Below are 20,445 nucleotides of genomic sequence, written 5' to 3'. Positions count from 1 at the left end.
TCTTCCTTTTTTTAGCGTACCCTCGTAACGAACTTTATGAAATTCTAGCAATCCATCGTATAGCTCGCGTACATACTAGAAATGAACGTGAATCCATGTGTATTTCATTGAGGTGAGGTAATGCGACCAAAATGTTGTACGTACAAGGATTCTTCTGCCTAAAATTTTTAAACATCTGATATTAGTGCCCTAATATTAGAGGTTCTGAAAATCATGAAGAAACAGGAGGTTACATTTTGGAATAAATTTTATTTGATACGCTTAACAATTTGAAAAAAAAAACATGCTTACATTTCAACCACAACTTGTAAAGAATTAACATTTAATCATCAACTAACAGTACAAACCTTACAGTTTTTGTTTTTTCTTTCTGGACACTTTAACAACAACCAGTTAAATCTTGTCCCTTACAAATTCCTTCAAGTAATTTATTAAATAATTTTTCTATAATTTAATAATTTATTTTTAATTTTCAAACTTTAAATCACATAGATTTGACTTTGTTGCACTCTAAAACAAAATTTGTTTATTAATCAGTGACAGCTCGTCATATAACTAACTCATGCGTGTATTGTTAAACATACTTTTTTCTATGTGACACAGAAATTTCTTTCACACTATACTTGTACAAAATTCTTGGTCTTTATACAAATTTTCATCAGAGCTATTAAAGTGAAAATAAAGAAAAACATTTGACAAAGAATTAAAAAATGAGTGTATCAAAAATTGTATAAAAATTAAATATCGTGTGAGTAAGTTTGTGCCTCGAAAGGTTGTTGGGTGAGCTAAAAATCTTTTGGCACGTAGAGCAGCGATAGGAGAATGAGGATGACTCACCAGTGGAGCGCAAATGCTGTTTGCGATGGCTGCTCATACTATTGTGGTTTTTTTTGTAGAGTGAGACGACGATGGTTCTGACATTCTAGGATAATTGCTTCTTACTTTTTGAATGCACTTGTTTTGCTGTTGAGACAAAAAAACGTTCAAAGTTAGTTGCTTTACCGAATACGTCGAAAAGGGGGAATACCTATGGTGCTGTGATGCACAGCAAACTATATTCTTGGGCAACAAACAAATACATCGACTGACGAAATAAACGCTTAATGTCTCGAAGGTACGTTTCTCACTGTAATTTGTGTGGTTACAAACTTTGTGTTTTATCCAATACATTTAATGTCAAAAAATTGAAAAACAAACGATGCCATCATTTTACAACAATGAGTGGTTCTCTAATCAAGTACAAAAAGTCTTGCTATGGGTGTACTCGAGATTTTCTAATCTATTATCTTAAAGCTTTAGTAAATAGTTGTACAATCACGACAAATTTTGCATTTCGATAAACGTGTTTTATAATAAAATGTTGGAGTAAAATCTACAAGTTTAATAAGAATACTAGTTTTTGTGTCCTGATCTAAGGTGAGATTTAAGCGGAAAACAAAATGAAGACCAACTTAAAAATGACCATGTTTCAAGAATCTTCTGCTTTTCTTGTAAAAATTTATTATTAAATACTTTGAACTCGTTAGAATCATAAAATATACTCTTAACACTTAATGATCTTTGAGAATACGTTGTAAGTTCCTAGTCCTAAACACACTATTGATATTAAGCTAAAAAAACAAAGCTTCAAACCGATTTCACTTTCTTTTGTTTATGTAGATTCGGTAGTTGGATACGTATTTTAAAAATGTTGTGTAAATGATGTCTAGTAACTTATAAGAAATTATCATTAGTTGTCCATCTCCAGCTGATCAGCGTGACTGACCTGCTGCCGATGCCATGGATCCTGATCTCGAGGAGCTTGCAGTCGTTTGAGGGCTACCCAGATGATGTGCTCCCGTTGTCCAGTGCGCCCACCTTATCGTCAAAGCTGTGATCTCTCTCTCTGAGGAGGATGTTGCGGATGATTTCACGCCACCTAGAAGATACGCAGATGTTTTACACGTGCACCACAGTGCGTGGCTTCCGACGCTTAAGTTACGGCCGATGAGTTGTCGCCCAGAATACGTGAGCAACAATGGAGGCTGTATGGAGGAACATGTGTTGTGCTAAATCGCGGTTGCGGCCAAAAGTTCCTTGGCAAATATGACACATGTGCCGTTTGAGAACACCAATTCTTTAAGTTACCTGTTAGAGTGAATGTCCACTTCTTATGTTCCTATTTTATCAGTCTGAAGAGTTTTGATTATTTAAAACACTATTATACCTATGAAAACTACGATTACAAACAGTGTAGATAATCTGCACTGCACAAGGGTCCATTAAAGTCCGTTTACTGCGGTTGTGATGCCGACTTCGCCCTTAGCATCTTTTCAAGGACTGAAACGGCTATTTGCTTCATGTGCCGCATGACGTTCCCATGAGATATAAACTCTTTTTGGCACACTACGCAGCGATGACACGTAGATGGCACATCCTCATGGGTGCGCATGTGCGTCACGAGGTTACTTTTCTGGCAAAAACGTTTCGAGCACACGGAACACTGGAATGGCCTCTCGCTGCTGTGGGTGAGCATGTGCATCGAGAGATTACATTTTTGGTTAAATCTCTTCGAGCATATGTCACAACGGAAGGGTTTCTCCCCAGTGTGAAAAAACATGTGTGTTTTCAGTTTACTGGCGCTGGCGAACTCTTTTTGACACTGTGAGCAACGGTGGGGGCTTTGTCCCGTATGGAGGAACATGTGCCGTGCTAAATCACTGTTGCGGCCAAAAGTTCCTTGGCAAATATGGCACCGATAGGGCCGCTCACCTGTGTGGCTACACATGTGCCGTTTAAGATCATAAATTTTTAAAGTTACCCTGAAGTTTAGAGTGAGTATCTACTACTTATGTTCCTATTTTTTCAGTTCATGGAGTTTTGATAACTTGAAACACTTTTTATACTTATGAAAACTACGATTATGAAAAGTGTAGATAATCGGCACTGCACAAGGGTACATTAAAGTCCGTTTACTGAGTTTGTGATGCCGACTTCACCCTTAGCATCTTTTCAAGGACTGAAACGGCTATTTGCTTCATGTGCCGCATGACGTTCCCATGAGATATAAACTCTTTTTGGCACACTAAGCAGCAACTACATGGAGTACTAAAATGGCTACTTATTTCATTTGTCTCATTAAATTTCCATGTGATGTCAATTCTCTTTGGCACACTAAGCAGCAATGACATGGAGTACTAAAATGGCTACTAATTTCATTTATCTTATTAAATTCTCATGAGATGTAAACCCTTTTCGGCTCACTACGCATCGATGACATGGAGATGGCACATCCACGTGAGTGTGCATGTGCATCGAGAAATTACATTTTTGGTTGAATCTCTTCGAGCATATGTCACAACGGAAGGGTTTCTCCCCAGTGTGAAAAAACATGTGTGTTTTCAGTTTACTGGCGCTGGCGAACTCTTTTTGACACTGTGAGCAACGGTGGGGGCTTTGTCCCGTATGGAGGAACATGTGCCGTGCTAAATCACTGTTGCGGCCAAAAGTTCCTTGGCAAATATGGCACCGATAGGGCCGCTCACCTGTGTGGCTGCACATGTGTCGTTTGAGATCACCAGATAGAAGAAACCCCGCTTGGCATACGAGTGGATACGCATGTGTATTTTGAGGTAATTGGAGAGGGTGAAGGATTTTGGACGAACATGTGCCGTGCCAAATCGTCTTTTCGGCCAAAAATTCCTTGGCAAATTAAACATTGATAACTTCCCATTTTTTATTGTCATTAGGCTGTGTTTATTTCAAATCACAATGACTTTTTTATCTTCTAGCATTACTCGTTATGAATAAGCGTTATCAGTGTATTAAATAATTCACTACTCTGTTACCCGCAAGCAAGATATAAAGCTTACGTTGCTCGTGTACATACAAATATCGAAAAAACGTGAGAATTTAGAGGAAATTTTTATCACCCCGAGGGGATTGTGATTAATGGCACTGTAGATGTTTTACCACCGCTCAAATTGGCTGATACAACGTCATAAGAGTTGTCTTACTCGATTGAAATATTTCAGGCCTCGGTTTTTGTAGATCGTTGAGGTATTTTTTTTTCTCTCTTCTCTCGATAAAAAATGGGTTGTCCGGTGACAGGTGGTAGCGGTCTGTTTGCTTACTCAGGAAATTGGCTCGAGGCCTAGCGTTTCTAGTTTTCGGGCCGATTGCTCTTATTTTCCCTGGTAATTTGTTGTAGATATTCAGCCGACTTTGGCAATAAAGTTTTTTCAATGGGATCTTGGAATTTCGTTTGTGGGTGCAAGTTTATACTGTTGCATACGTCAGCAATTTTGTGTAGAGTTTAACGTTTCTTTTAATTGTTTCGTTTCACTAAAATTTTTAATCCTGTTTTTACAGAAACAATGTCACTAAATAAGTCAACTAAAGACATGTTTCAATACAATATGAAATTGTAAAGTGTACACTGCAACAATCTTCATATGCTGAAATTATGTAACAGTTTTATTTTTGTAACTTCATTCAAAAGCGTCACAGCAAAGTTCTAGTTGTGGAGAAAAAATCTATAATAAATAGGTTTAGAGACCTACGGAAAAAAATTTAATTATTTAAAAGCATTTTTAACGCCCACATGAAGAAAAAAAATCGAGGGTGCCATTTCCTTGTTATTATAAAAAATACTATATTATAAATGCTTTTGTATTAATCATTCCCACGAGAATTGTAAGTTCATAAATAAGTTCACATAAACTTAAATTCATGACGAAGCAAAAAAAGGTAAATATTAACGTGCTTGGCTAGAAAAGTTTACGAATAAATTTAAAAAAATTTTATAAGAGATTTGTCACTGCCCGTAATTTGTCACTAGCCTCACGAAATTCAGGCATCTGTCATAAGTTGTCGGAAGATTGAACGTATAAGACGGGGAAAAGAAAAAGTTTTGATGATCGAAATGAACGATTCTACATTTAGTTAAGTCAGATTATGTATTCAGTAATCAGAATGTACATCTCTGGTTTGGAAATAATTCATGAATACATTTTATGCGTTTATCTTGATTTGGGAGGTCAACCATTTTTAAAAGGAAATAAAAACGTTTTTTCAAGGCAATTTAAATAATAATAAATTTTAATTACGTCAACGTTGCTCCCATATGTTTTCATATAATTTATATTAACAAAATAGCCGTTTTTATACAGGAAAAAAATATAACGAGCACGCGTCATATGCCAGAACACATATTTAATGTAGAACAACGTAATATAATAGCACATTATTAAGTAAAAATGTGTTAAACATAAGTAAAGGGCTCGTAGGGTGAGCTCCCAAAATAATGATTACTCATAATATTCACAAGAACACTACTGTAAGCGGTAACATGATCCGTTATTATGCTACTTGTAGGAGCCATACTGGTCGGCTGACCTCGAAAGTTTCAATAAATTTATGGTATTTTATTAGTTTGTTTTGTTTTATTCACCCTAACTACACAACCGTTTTTCTGAAAACCAAGTTATAGAAATCAGGTTACGCCTAAACTTTTTTGCAGCTTTATTGATTGAAACTGTGCAATCATCCAATTCCCTTTGCGGTCAGTCCGTGATTTTATTTCTAGTTGTACGTTTAATTATATCCTTTAACGATAGATCAGAGAAATAATTTGTTTATATAATTTAAAAATAATATAACTTAACAATATTAAAAAAAAACTATATTGAATAATGTGCAAGAACATAGTATGGATAATATACTTTACATAGTGCATTTTTTGATAATACTTTCAGATGATCTTTTTGTCAATAAATCTTTTAAGATGGTGAGTTTTGAAGAAAAATTTTTAAAATCCAATATTCTTTTGCTCAGTGGTCGCACAGTTTTGATGGCTGCAACATTATTTTTCTATGTTTGCTTGTTTTGTCCCTGCTCTGAAATACTCTAATATTATGTACTTATAACTTAGTAAAAAAATCCAAGCTTTATCCAAGATCTTCAAGTGTGGAAAAGTCCTTTTTCACCAGCTGTGGGTCAAAAAACCAACACTGTCCGAATTTAAATCGACATACAGAAGCTCCAGGGGGATAAAAGTCAGCTGCACACACGTGCCCAAAACGCAATCGAAAAGAGGAAAACAGTAGTGGAATCGAGGCCAGCACTAGTTAGGCCGATAATCGAATGAAAGACGAGCACTGCGAAATCTGCTGAATGTGCCTGCGCTCCTGTTTAGAGAGAATGTCCAGGGGAAGGAGGAAGCGGAAGTTACGAGTCGATCAAGACAATTTGCCGGACTGTTGATTGTCAATTAATCGTTCTGGAAATCACTCGAGAAATCGATCTCAACCTACCCCAACACACACGTACGTGGCACCTAATCTCTTTCCAGCCCTTCCCCCTGGGACGTACTTTATGGGGGGAGCTACATATGACGATGAAGAGCACTCAATCAGGCCAACGAAAATTAAAGCCTTCAGTGTGCAGTATGGTCACTTCCTCCAGTTGCGTTGTTGTTTTGATTCTCGCAGGGCTTTTGTGCTATCTTGTTTATACCAAAGTCAACGTCACAAGGAGAGCCAGGGATTGTCTGTTGACTTTTTTTTGGTCAACTGTCCCTTTGGTTTCAATTAGCAATCTTTCCCTGGCTTTGCCTTTCTTTGATGTATATGATCACCTGCCATCGACTAGACGTCCCTTTCTTTCTTTTCTCTGAGTAAATAATAATCTATTTGGCTTTTGAAATATTACTTAATGTCATTAACAATTCTCGAAATACTTTTTTTTTTTTTTTATTAATTTAATATTACTTACAAAACTATTGATATCCTACACTTATATAAATAACGATAACTTGGTACTAAACTACGATTTGTTCCCATCGATATTGGTTTTATAAAATATAGGTGTACGCACGCGTAAAATTTTTCGAAGCCATTATCTCTTCGTTAGCACATGACACAATCTCGTGTCTCACAGCTGTTGGGATCTAACGTAAAAAAGTTTGTATGCCATTACTAAAACACTATGTTGGAAAAATTTTAAGTATATTTCCACGTAACTCCATGTGAAGTGCACCATGTACAGATAAATTTGCTATTACATTGAGTTCATTAAATTAAATCACATTGGAACAAAATAAATGCAATGGAACATGAAAAAAAAATGCATAATTATGTATACGCTGAGCGCGTAAAGAAAACTAGCATTCCAGTGGCATCTATTCACGATGTGAACGTAGCATTCCTTGATACACACATACATAAAATTAGAGAAAATATTTTTATTATGACTCATGGACGTGATGTCTTTCCATCTTATTATTGTTACAAATAGAGTAACGTACCTTATACAGCTCAATGCAGTACTAAAAGGTCGCTCTGCTCAACTTTGTTTTGACTGTATGAAGGACACGCACACGAAAATCCCTTCGTATATTTTTTATAACAAAGCGAAATGTTTTTATCTTGTAACATCAACGGAACGGTGCTACATGACTTTAGTATTACGCTAGTTGTCTCGATGTGCACAGCAAATCCATGAACTACGTCAAAAGTCAAGTGTCCAGAAAGAGAGAGAAAAAAATATACAATACAGAGTGGCTCGAAACGGAACACAATCAATTATTCATCGCTTAACTGTACCAAAAGCCTCCAAGCAGAGCATCAAGCGATGAGAGTCTTTTCTCGCACCTAACTCTCCTATCAAAGGCTTTTATACCTGTCCTTTTCTTCTGTTCTTTAGAGCCACTGCTGTGTTTTTTTTTTCCTCCACAAAAGAGCCAAGCAATCAGCTGCTTCTGAATCGGAGCCGCCGACTGTTTTTTTAAACTTGGAAAAAGACGAGAACAGCACATACACTTGCCGATCGAGAGCAGAGTCGAAGAGGCGCCTCTTCCAGTCAACGATTTCACTCGTGTGCGACCGTGCTCTTGTACATCTTTGTTTTCTTTTCTTTTCTTTTTTTTTTTTTTTTGCCTGATCCTACGTAAGAATAGATTTACGTCGATAAGGATTTAAGAAGTGTCTCAAGCTCAGCTTTTAAAATATAATAAAATTCGATTGGACGTCGAGTAAGTTTGATAAATAAATATACATTACAAAATATAATGTATGTTTCCAAATAATTATTAGTTGGTAAATCACATCTTGTAGGAATCACGAAAGTTCGATTGAGTCTTGCAATATTTTATTACTAGTAAACATTGTGGCCCCTACTGTACGAGTTTAAAACTTTATATTTTTTCTCGTATTACACGATAAATACACTTTTTATCGCAAAAAAGTCGGCACCGATCGATAGAGTACATCCAGATCGACGTGTAATTAACAAAAATGTTTATGCTTACGTTTGCTCTGCACATCATCTAAAAATATACTTCGTTCGACCTCGATCGATCGAGCATGATTAGTAGGTTTCAATATAGTAAGTACATACCGTGGAAAGGAAAGTTTTCCTACCGCTACGCTCGAATGTAGAAGTTCTAAAGTTTATACTACCTTGGGTTATCCGTCAGTATTATTAGTTGTATGAGTAGGTATACAGCAGTAGCATTATCGTTGTGTAAAAAAATTTTTATTCATCCTATAAAACTGATTTTTTATTATTATTATTATTATTATTATTATTATTATTATTATTATTATTATTATTATTATTATTATCATTTAGTGTATTTGTATCTAAGTATTAACTGTGAGACGTTTTCATGACGAGTCAAGATATTGTCAATAATACGTCGTGTATGGAAACTGTATGAAATGTGAAAATAATTAATCGAGTCCGTGTGATGATTTATTGACGAATGAATAAAAATTCATTGGGCAATAAGATTATAACACACGCTTATCCAACTTGGAAAGCATTAAATCTTTATTGCATTTCATAATTAAATTGAGTTCTAAAATTTTTCTTAAAAAATTTTGACACGTACACCAGAGGATGCATAAAAACTTCACACGATCTATTTCAAGTATTTGATTAGCTTGTTTATGTTGTTGGTGGAGTCTAGGAAAAATACATTTCACTGACACGTAACCCAAACTCGTATTCAACAAAATGATTCATTTATGCACGCTCGCTTGTTATTAAAGACGTTTTTTTAAACCTCATCTGTACCTTCTGGCTTATCTCAGTTTGGAAAGTACGGGTCTCGTAGTCATGGATATACTTCAAAGTTTATGCCACGATCTGTTATAAAAATCTATGAGGTACGAAAAAACAGCAACAATCGTCAAGCTGACAATAAAAATGCGAAATAAAATAATTATCTGTTTTTTCAATAAAAAAAAAATTTTTTTTTACTAACGCATTCTTTTAGCAAGAGGTACAAAGTTTTTTCATGGTTATTAATAAATATTAAAATTAATCATATAACTCGTCAAATTATAGTTCAATTGCAGAATAAATCTTGTAAAGTGGGCAATAAATCTTTTAAAAGGAAAGTAATCCAGATATCCAAGTCAACCGCGTTAATCCCAATCGGCCTTGAAACACCGATGCAACCGCCCACTCGTTGCATTACTACAAACGTACACACACACACACATCACATGATTAGACGCGTCGGTGCTAGAGCGGAAATAAAATATTTACGGGCTGCGCACAGAGAGCCGACACTCGCCAATCGGTTCTCGACTACCAGCGCCGACCCGAATATAGAAAGTGCCTCTCAAGCCTTCACCTCATCCCAGCTTGCCAGAAATCGTCTATGATACCAGTGCCTATCGATCCTGGTGCCTAGCGATGCTGCCTTGTCTTGCCGATGGAAAAGAGAGATTTACGAGTTTTTATTCTTTTTTTGGCTTTTTTTATAAGTTATAGCTATGCTTTACAATTAGATGGTTCTCCACTTGACCTTTTTTGTTGTCTCATTTTTTTTTGCACCGAAAATTTCACGAAACGCTTGAATTAAAGAGTACCAGACGGTATTGGTACTTAAAAACTGATTATTTTTATCTATTTTTTTAAAAATATGTATAGGTACTCAAAACTATATTTTAAAGGTATCATATGCACTTGTATTATTATTGTATTTTAAAAGCTAAGCAAACATACGAAAGAGCAACATTATTTACAATTAATTCAAAATTACGTCTCTATCGGTGGCAAGCATCCTTAATATCTCAAATGATTATTCAAAAGGCCGGTCATTATCGTTAAAACAACAAAGACCTTGCCTATCTAAAGATCACATCAGCTCCGGGTACCTTCGAAAAGACGGCTTTTTTCCTTGAGATAAGATCGCGATTATGCTTTATCTCCTCGTAAAAGCACAGAAGGAGGGTCTTTTCTTCGAACTCGTAAAGCATGTCTCGGACCGAACCTGCCTGTAAAATCTTTGTCACAGGACCGCCTGGGCGTTTTACTACCCATATTGTGTCTCACTTGCATAAACCACAGACGACGCTTTTGTCGTCGCCCACTTTCCTGCAGTCGAGATGTGATGAAAAAAAATAATCGTCTTTTTTATTCTTACCCATCGCAAATTTAAAGCAAACACATTTGTTTTGGAGTTATCACGGCGCATTGGAGCATTGTTTGCAAGCTTGCGTGCTGGCGATGTTTATAGCGTACCATCACTTTTCCGTCGTTATATTGATTGCAGCTATTTTTTCTCGCGCGCGTTGGGACAGGGACTTTAAAAAATTGTCGAGGTCTTGGAAAAAAATGCTGAATAACTTATTTACACTGCAATATTTACTCTACATCAAACACGAGTATCCCTGACAAATTCTAGATGTACCCGTAGATTTGTGTGTTTATTTTTCTTTTTTTTTTTTATTGATGAGTGCACAAAAGTAAAGCATGAGTGCTTTTAAGTGTATTCATTTACGTATTATAACGCAGATCTATTTGAAAGTTGTACTTTAAAAAAAAAAGGTTTGATTTTTACTCAGTGTACACAACATGTACCTACTTTTTAAATTTTATTAAATAATTACTTATTCAGCAACAAAGGATAATTTAAAACCACAATGAAGTACTCGATAAAAAACGATTCAAAGCACATTCCTCTAATAAAGCTCGCTCGTTTGACGTAATCACTGTTTACACTACTGAAACCCAATGTCAGGGTACAAACTTATAAAGCCGTGATATCAAGCGCGAACGAACAAACAGGTACGTATTATTTGCTGTTTTAGAATGAAATGGAAGAAAAATAACTGTTTAAATTTCTTAGAACATTCTTGATTGTCGAGCGAACATTCAGTGGCGGACTAATGGACTTTATTAAAAATTCTATAGTTGGTAGGGCTTAATTTAATTTGGCGATTGTTACAATGAGAAATACATACAGTGAGAACTCGATTTTCAATAATTAGTTGGACACGTTGATGAAGGGTAAATAATGTTGAGGTTTTAACAATTTTTCGATGACCAGGTGTATTTACATAAGACTAATGCTCCATAATTGATGTAATTTAACTTTCTACACAGCTTTCATGATGATAATTTTTTTTTTTTAACCACCTGAGCATATCATAACGATCAACTGGTCACTTGTTCATACACAATTCATTCTCTCATCACGTAGATGTATCGCAAAACACCCTATTCGTCATTGTACACGCTGTTTGCAGCCTTACACCCCACGTGCAACCATCGAAAACTTGAAACCCCGCACTCATCATTATTATACGTACATCATACAGACCGTCACGGAGAAAATCTCAATCCCTGATCCCCAAATCTCCAGCCTATCCTGTTTCATCTTTTCTCCTCTGAAAATCTCCACCCTCGTACAACTGAGCGTTGTACCATGAAAAACTACAGAAATATCTTTGTTCGAAATTGTAGGTATAAGAAACGTAATCCTTCAAGCTTATGGAACAAAGGAGGCTGTACGCGTAACACATTGCAAAGGATGTACCCAAAGGACGTTGCGTGAACTAGGACAAAATCAACGAGGACTCGATCGCGTGTCTCGAATGTAATGGGCGTGACGTGAGTCATTTTTTTCCCTTTTTCTTTGATATCGAAAATCGAGAGATTCCCTCGTAGGAAGGTATTAAAGCCACACAAAAAGTTTCGCAATTGCCCGAGCAATGCAAGAAGGGCTAGCCCTTATCTGTACTGGCTACTTATTGATCGTCTTAGGGCTTCCGTCTGTAAAAAGCGCAACTTCTCTTTAATCTTATTTTAAATTTTTTATCCTTGACGCCCGTCTCTCTATCTCCAACCTTTTGGATTTGATTAATTTTTAAAGCTCTGATACACGGCAGTATCAAATTTATCTATATTCAACGTGCCTGCCCCCCGTTTTCTCATCTTTCTCTGCAATATATCTGCTGTAACTAATTTACCCCTCAATCGACGCCAGCTCTGGTACTTTGGTGTTTGACAAGTTGTTTCTCTAATGAACCGCCTCTTGTTTCCCTCTGCCAACCATTGGGGCGAAAAAGTGATTTTCTTGTTCCACGACTCCAAAAACAGTCCATCGTCCCGATCCAACTCTTGGACGTATTTTCGACTATCGCGCGTATAATTATACAGTCATTGGGCTGATTCTAATTTAATCTGACCTGCGTAAACAAGAGATACATTTATCTTGGGTGCTCGTGACAGATGGTGCGGTGCTTATCTTGAATTAAATCATCGCAAGCTCGACGTCACGTGCTCCTGTGGATTACAACGTGTGTGCACAATCATGAGTCGCGTACACGTATCGGTAGGTGTATTGAAGTTTATCGGTTAAGGCGGGCATGAAATTTAAATCGGTTGCACGACGTTGTCCTTAAGTAATATCGGTAATTGGAATTTCTCTTTTCATAAACGAAATTAATCTACTCATTAGCAATTATTTACCAACTCTACCAAAGTGGAACCATTTATTTAACAATAAGCACAAAAAAGCTGTAGATTACGCTTGCCAGCATTTGTTTTATAACCTGTATCATTTTCTACGTTAATTTTTCCTCTGCAATATCACTTCGTTTTGCTAAGCTGGTTGCTTTAATTCGTAACTGATTCAGTTGTCTATTAAATAATTATTTACATTTCTGTGGTAAATTTTATAATTCCATAAAACTTGTGTAATATGCCAGTATTGATGTACGATGACACAGGAATACTGTTACCTACGTATGTTTTACACACGGTAGACCGTACATTGATATTTATCAGCACGTGCAATTTCAATTACCATTTCCATCACAACAGCAAATTGATTTTACAAAAACTCAATAAAAATTCCACCTATATCTGCCTTCATGATGTACACCCCTATTTGAATTTCAAATTTTTTTCTTCAATCATGATTGTCGATGATACACGAGGCTCGACGCTGAATTCCAACTCGTCCCTAACACTTTTCCAGTCCATCATTCTTTACGAGACTGTTATTAAAAAGAAAAAGAAAAAAAAAAAAAAAAAAAAAAAGACACACAAATGCCAACACAAAAAGCGCCACTATGGCACAAGAACAATCCCTCGAAAGTGACAGAAAAGCCTCGACTCCCGCATACTCACATCCAGCCACGTGAATTTGTTTTTTTACCCCAACCCCCTGTTTCCTATCTCCACATGCGTCTGTCCCCATGTCTGTCTGTTTACTTCCCCCTCCCCGTCTATTTTCTTTTCTCCCCCTCCTGACGCACACACGACATGCTACCGCGGCCCTTTTCTTCACCCTCTGTACACATGCACACGTATACCTGGCACAGAGAGATAGAGGGAGGGAGCGTGACCCGCATCTCTCTGCTTTCGACTCCGCAATTCTCGTGCGGGCTGGATCGATTCGGCCCTGCTGCTTTGGAGCCTCGGCTGGTCTTGAACGACCTGCTGCTGCTACTACTACTTCTGCTGTTGGTAAGCTGAGGCCTATACGCTGAATCCCTTGGCGTACTTGGAGTATATCACGAGTTGCAGGTCACAGGGTTTATTATCGAGACGTCAGGATAGTTCAACAAAATAGTCAAGGTCTTGATCTGTTTTAAAAAATTTCTACATTGAAAGCCATTTTTTTTTCTCCAAAACTGCACGAGTGTTGTTTACGGTTGACGTATTTCGTCCTTCCGCTGCTTGAACTTTAGTCCGCCTATGTAACGTATATAAAGACCAAGTACGCGTGACAGCACGAGAAATTGAAAAAGATGGAAGAAAATGAAAATCCTCCGAGACGATTATTCAAAAGGAAAAGTATGCGCAAAAACTGTAGGCAAGTAGTAATAGTCGAGTTTGGTCAGACATGGTTTCTGGCATCGGAGTGGATGTTAGGAAAAAGTTGAGATAAGGGATGCGCAAATAATGCGTATCGGAAAGTAAGTCAGGGGGACGCGTGCGAGCGACGGCGGGTGAAATATTACAGGGGCGGTGATTTTTGTGTCAAGAGGGAGAAAAACCGTGCACTGTCCTCGATGATTTTTTGTCTGATCTCTAGCTTTTTTATACATGAATAGGCTGCTCTCGGAAACTCTATCAGGCGAACAAAGAGCACGAGGGATGGTAAAAAATGAGGTGCTAGGTGGAGATGAAGAGCTAAGAGACTTTGATGGATCTTTTTTTTTTTTTTTTTTTTTTTTTTTTTTTTTTTTTCTTGTTGTACCTTGGATTTTTGCTAATTTGTCGTTTCAAGTGGGCTGCTTCATTCATTTGCTTTTGACAAAATGAACATCGTAGTTGCTAGGTGATTTTTGTCATCGAAAATTATTTTTATTTATTCATGGCAGCGAGATTTAAAAGTTTTTTTTATGTAATCAAATGCAGAAACTCAACCTCAGTTCCATTTGCAGCAAAAAGGATTGCACGAATAATACGTACAAAGTAACATAATTTTCAATTCCAAGATATGTGAAGGGTTCGCTTATTCTGGGCTATTGCCAAGCAAAGAATCTACTTTCATGGAGAGAAAGTTTTTACTGCATGGAAAGCTCGGGGATTTGGTGTAGCGGATTTCCGCCAAAAAGTGATATTACGACGACGATAGTCCCTCCTTATTTCTGCCCCGGATGCTGTGAAAAGTTTTTTAATAGAACGTGTCTTCCCGAAAGTTTCACGTAAGATGTAAGCGTTTCTTGATAGGGATCTTTTTGAAGCAGGAGGGACTTTTTAATTTAATTAAAAGTTGTCGTGTCGAACGGTATCCGGCGTCATTATTTCCCAATTATGTTTTTCTAAGTAAACGAAAAATAAAAGTTTCAGACTTGCTGATCGTTTTAAAGAAGTGGGAGTCGATGGATTTTTGAAAACTTTCGATTTACTGCATCAATTTTAACCGTAAGATTCGTATACTCAAGTTTTTAATTAAAGGATAACCAAGTTCTTTTGTATGCTGTAAAGTACATTGTGTGATTTGAAAAATGAAAACAAAAAATATAAATTAATTAAAACTACATTTTAGTTCATCTCAAAATTAGTTGAATATTATACCACCTCCTGCCACTCCAGTAATACTAACGAGCAGTAAAAGGGCACCTGTCAGTACGAGCTTTCGAAATAATTTAAAATTTTAATTGGTTTACTTCCAAAACAAAAAACGCCGTACAAATGAGGCTTGCACGTGCGTAGATGAAAAACAAAATTACTCCCGAGTTTTGTAGACTACGTCAGTGGCGAAAAAATTCGATACACCGCATATCAGCTTGCAAAATGTAAATTCTTTCAAACAGGAAATGGATGAAATTTATTGAGTTTCCTCGGTGCATAAAGTAACAACGTGGGTTGATTTTTTACGATCCCTCTACAAATACAAAAAATCATCCAATTTCCATTTGGCCATTTTTCCAACAAGCAAGTTTTAATTCCGTTTTAAAACCCAAAAAAAAAGGAAAGAGCGATAATTACCAACAGATAAGCAAGAATCATGACCGTTTTGGCTACCAGAACGACAATGGGTACCTCCAACTCGCGATTTCATGTTTACGCTGAAAACATTACTGCTGATGTTTACTCAAACAGGTGAGGAAGTGTCTATTTGGACAACTGAAACAACAGCGTCAATTACATAGGGTTATTCCTCTTGAGATCAGATGTGTGTTTGACCGAAGAACTGTGCCGTGGTACAGATAGAAGGATTTACTATTTAGTATTCAGTTCAGTTGTAGTGGTAGTTTAGTAAAATCGAGTGTTTGGTGCTGTTTGATTAATCGTTTTTCGGCAAGAATCATTAGTGATGCAGGCGGTAACAAAACTTACATGTTCTCAAAAACTGCAAGTCACAATGAATCATTTCGAAAAATCTAAAAAATGATTCGTGCAGACCAGGTTTTCTTCCATCTGTAAACAAAGAACTGTAGATTCAACAGCAATAGTGGAAGGGATGAAAAAGCTATATTTTTTCTCGAAAGTTTGTATCCAAAAGGTGCCCGAAATCATAAAAACAAACAAAATTCACAAAAGGAAAAAGCTGAATGAACAAAAGGAAATCCATCATGAGCATGTAACATAAAAATTGCTGTATCACCTGTTCGTCCGAAAAAGGCTCGAGCTTAACGTGTTACCGAAGTATCCGCAAAACCATCGAGAGCCTTACATTGGCATCTTGCGAGGGTGAATAGGAAAAGGACTCTGCATGTGCTTCTCCTCGTTCTCCCAAGCGTACCGTATTGTTCCAAACTGCGTACGGGTCACCGGACTGTACAAGTGCCGGAAAAACACACACGCTTTGCTATGCGCACGTATAGAGGGTACAGAGAAAGTAAAGCGAGCGTGAACACAAACACGCGTTACGGGACTCTCGTACTCCCCGGCTTCCTTCTTTGCTGGGGTAACGGCTTCCGCTCGGGTAGCTGCGCCGTTAGCGTATCGCAAGAGTGGATGCGCGCGCGCGTGTGTAATGGCTTTTAGCCGTAACTTGACTCTTGGTGCCGTACATGCGTGTGCGAGGAGCCACATTTGGAGGGTAGTTTTTTGGGCTCGGTGGGGTATTTTTAACAGCAGTGAGCTTTTTTTTGGCCCATAGGGGGAGGCTTTTGGGAGTTTGTCGTTTAACTTCGTGTTGAGGGCAAAGGTGATGGACGAAGCACCGTTTGGAGTTGGAATTTAGATCTATCGACTTAAAGGTCAATCAATGAATTGCTTAAATCTCATTCGGACGATTGCAAGTATTCAAAGGTAAGAGAATAGCTGTTGACAGGGGGATGGAGGTTTACAATTTTTATGAGGGTGTGAGCGTTGGCCAGGCATTTATACAGCGTACAACCTTTAGTTTTTTACAGTCCGTTTATTTTAACAGTTGGTTATTCATTTTATTCGGTAATCATTGATAACTGTTATTAATCGCATAAAATATTCTTAACAACATTATTGGCATTATTTTCATTGTTATTTATGTATCGTAGCATTTATAATCTTACATATCAACAAAGTTTCTTTCCAACTTGTTCTAATATTTATAATCTATTTTGCCTATATACCGCCACAAACTTGTGATTATGTCACCTATATACTTTTTTAAAACTTTTTATGCTCTAGAGTTAACCCTCTACGCTTTGTACTTATTTACAGCCCACTATGTAATACATATACATCTCTACTTTACATCCTCGTTTGTCTTTCCAGTATATTTTTAGCAGCCTGCTTTCTTCGAATTTATCATTTTTTTGAACAAACTTGCAAACTCTTCTCGGACCATCTATCTTTAATTTCTTAATTTCAGTATCCTCGCACATCAGATATATCCGTATCTTGTTTAATGAGTCATCTTAAAAAATCTGATCGTGCTCTTTCCAATTCTTTTATCCATGTTCAAATCGAAAAATTCTGTTATATCTATCACATGCTCTATACCAAATAATCAGAAAGTTATTCTTCTCCATAAATCAATTTTAATTTATGTGTTTCCAAATTTTTATGAAATTTTTGTCACTTCTTTATTTTCCATTCCTTTTCTCCTAATTTTTAAAATTGTTGTTGCAACTGCAATGGTAGTATGATTAAACATGTCATCAATCCAAGTTCATACGTTTCACAACTTTTATATTTTAAAATTGATTTGAAGTATTATATTTTTAATATTATTACATTAATATTTAGTAGTTTGTCTACATCTTTTCTTAACGTATTTGGTACAGGCCACACACTTCAAAACTAGCAACTTTTTAGGGCGTATTTTGATTTCTGTTTGTGACAGCTGAATAAAGTTGATAGTACGTCTACGACTTACATATAGTATGGAACATATGATTTTACTATCGTACATCAGTAAGAAAAGTCATTTTGATAGCAAACTACGTAAAAAATTTGTAGCATATTAATTTTTTCCTTCAGCTCAGCTTTAAAAGATCAATGGTGATTACTCATAATTTCGGTGCAACGTCCAACTCAACGTTAGCAAGGTTAAATTGATTAATAGTACTGAGTACCGTCGACGGTAGAGCTGATGCTTGTGCTTTTTTGACTCAGAGGTTTTCACTCGAATCCTAGCATCTCCACACTTTTTGGGTTTTCAAGAATGAATTCCATTTGAATCTTTTGCTTGCAGAGGAAATTATTTTCATCTTTCGTACATCGTGCTCGAGTCACGCGATGGATGTGTGAAGTAAAATGAAATTTTATTTCGTCGTGCGTTTGTATTTTCCTCCCTCTTATTTGATAAAGTTCTGGATGTGATGCTTTGGTACAAAATTTATGCGCCATCATTCTTTCGATACACATTTGTTCGATCAGTTTTAACTGTGTGAAAGGAATTTTATATTTTTTCATAAAAAAAAAAAAAAAATAAAAAAAAAATTACCTTCATGCAAAAAACTAGAATACTTTAAATTTTAGATTTCGATGCATTCATATGTATTTCCATCGATCGTTCAATAGCACTATACATAATTCATACTTTCAAGTAAATATTACAATTCTGTATGTATAATTCACCTATGGTATACCTAAAATGGAAGCGGCGAAGCTTTTGTTTCTCTAATTTTCATGCTGTACTTCCACTGACAACTTCCTGTAATTGTTCTGGCTTCGAAAAAAGTGACAAATAATATTGTCATAGTTTTATACAAAACTAATCATGATGATCAATCGATTCAATAAATTAGCCAGCTAGTTACGACACTAATCAGAAACTTTCCGACGAGTTCAGCGAAATTCTCTTCTGAACTTTGATTACCAAACTTCACGCTGATCATGTAATTACACTTACGGATACGACAGGCAAACATTATATACCTAGTCCATTCGTCCAGCCATGCAAACCAGCACTCACGAAGTATATTAGGTACATTAAAGTTTCTGGCATGCATGGAGTTTTTGGACTATCCAGTGTAATTCAATAATCTACATGCATGTGCAAAAGGCAGTAGTATATTATATTCTTGACTCGATGTGGGAGGTAAGGAAGGACAAAATGTGCAACTGAAAAAAAAAAATTTTGTATGAATGATAAATGATTGGAGGTGTAGCAACGCGTGAAACAACGCAACGTCTGCGTAATGCAAAATTCACTATCTGGGTCAGTGTCACTTGGTAACTATCTAAATATTGATTGCTGTAGATAAGCACTTACGTTACTACCTTGCCATAGCCGCTACTGAGTGGCTGGCTTTAACAATAACGGCGATCGATCTTTCGCGCGTCACTTCAATGTTTTTTTTTTTTTTTTTTTTTCTTCTTTTTCTTTATTGTTAGACTTTATGGATGACGCTGTATGTCGAGCTGTGTGTATCTCCTCGTTACTTGGTAAATGGGACATAATTATTACTATCTGCAAGAATTTTTTGTCATGAATAGATGATATACCTTTTTTTTTTATTGATTCCCAGACTATCTTTCGTTTTCCTTAACTCAGAGTATTATTTTGTTGGCGCACGTGGTTCGAGAGGATCAGCATGATGGTGATACTCCTAAACTGCATCACGCTGGGCATGTACCAGCCTTGCGTCGACGACCAATGTGTTACGAATCGTTGTAAGATACTACAGGTAATGTATAAATATTATACAACGCTGTGTCTGTTATTATCTATCTACTATGTTATTATCTACAAAATGTAAAAAGGTCAAATTTTTTAAGTCTGTAATATTGTTATTTAATAAGGGAGTTTCAAAGTAATGTTATGAAAGTTCACCAATACCAATGTAATTATATAAGTAAATTATAGGTATGCAAAAAATTATTACTTGCAAATAATCGAAATATCACAAGAAAGTTGAAAAATGTGGCTGATACATGATAGACATAAATTATTTGCAAAAAAATTTATGAATGACTATATTGCGTAACATAAATTTTGTATAGAATAAATTGAGATTTTGATAAGATCGTGTAAAAATATGCATCTTTAGAAAGTGACATGTTTTAGAATTTTTCTGCACTTATAAAAATGTTTAAAAAAACTGCTGTTGAAAATATTTGGAATAGTTTTATTCTTTAAGAATTTTAAAGAGCCGTTATTTTCATACTTCTACAATTGTTTTAAGAGTCTTTAAAATTTTTTAAATATCCATCTTTCAAAAATATCTAAAATATCTCTTTTGTATAGAATATTTAAAAACAATTTAAAAATTCGTAGTACTGTAAATCGTATAGTATACCGTTTTGGGAATCATAACTCCAGTTACTATGACA

At 36.2% G+C, this 20,445-nt stretch overlaps 1 protein-coding gene across 1 annotated transcript in view; it reads left to right on the top strand.

The window, feature by feature from the left end:
- The window catches only part of Ca-alpha1T (Ca[2+]-channel protein alpha[[1]] subunit T), an 82,842-nt gene that overhangs the window by 13,109 nt on the left and 49,288 nt on the right, over nucleotides 1-20,445 (top strand). The window contains exon 2 of the mRNA XM_089589419.1: nucleotides 19,688-19,799. Coding sequence (XP_089445545.1) covers nucleotides 19,688-19,799 — 112 coding nt within the window. The remainder of the gene's footprint in view (nucleotides 1-19,687; nucleotides 19,800-20,445) is intronic.

The sequence above is a fragment of the Copidosoma floridanum genome, unplaced genomic scaffold (genome assembly GCF_036245765.1).
Source record: "Copidosoma floridanum isolate Cflo_tuat_1 unplaced genomic scaffold, Cflo_Japanese_pri ptg000009l, whole genome shotgun sequence".
Taxonomy (NCBI): domain Eukaryota; kingdom Metazoa; phylum Arthropoda; class Insecta; order Hymenoptera; family Encyrtidae; genus Copidosoma; species Copidosoma floridanum.
Note: the sequence above shows the minus strand (reverse complement) of the source record. Positions and strands in the feature narration are given on the sequence as shown.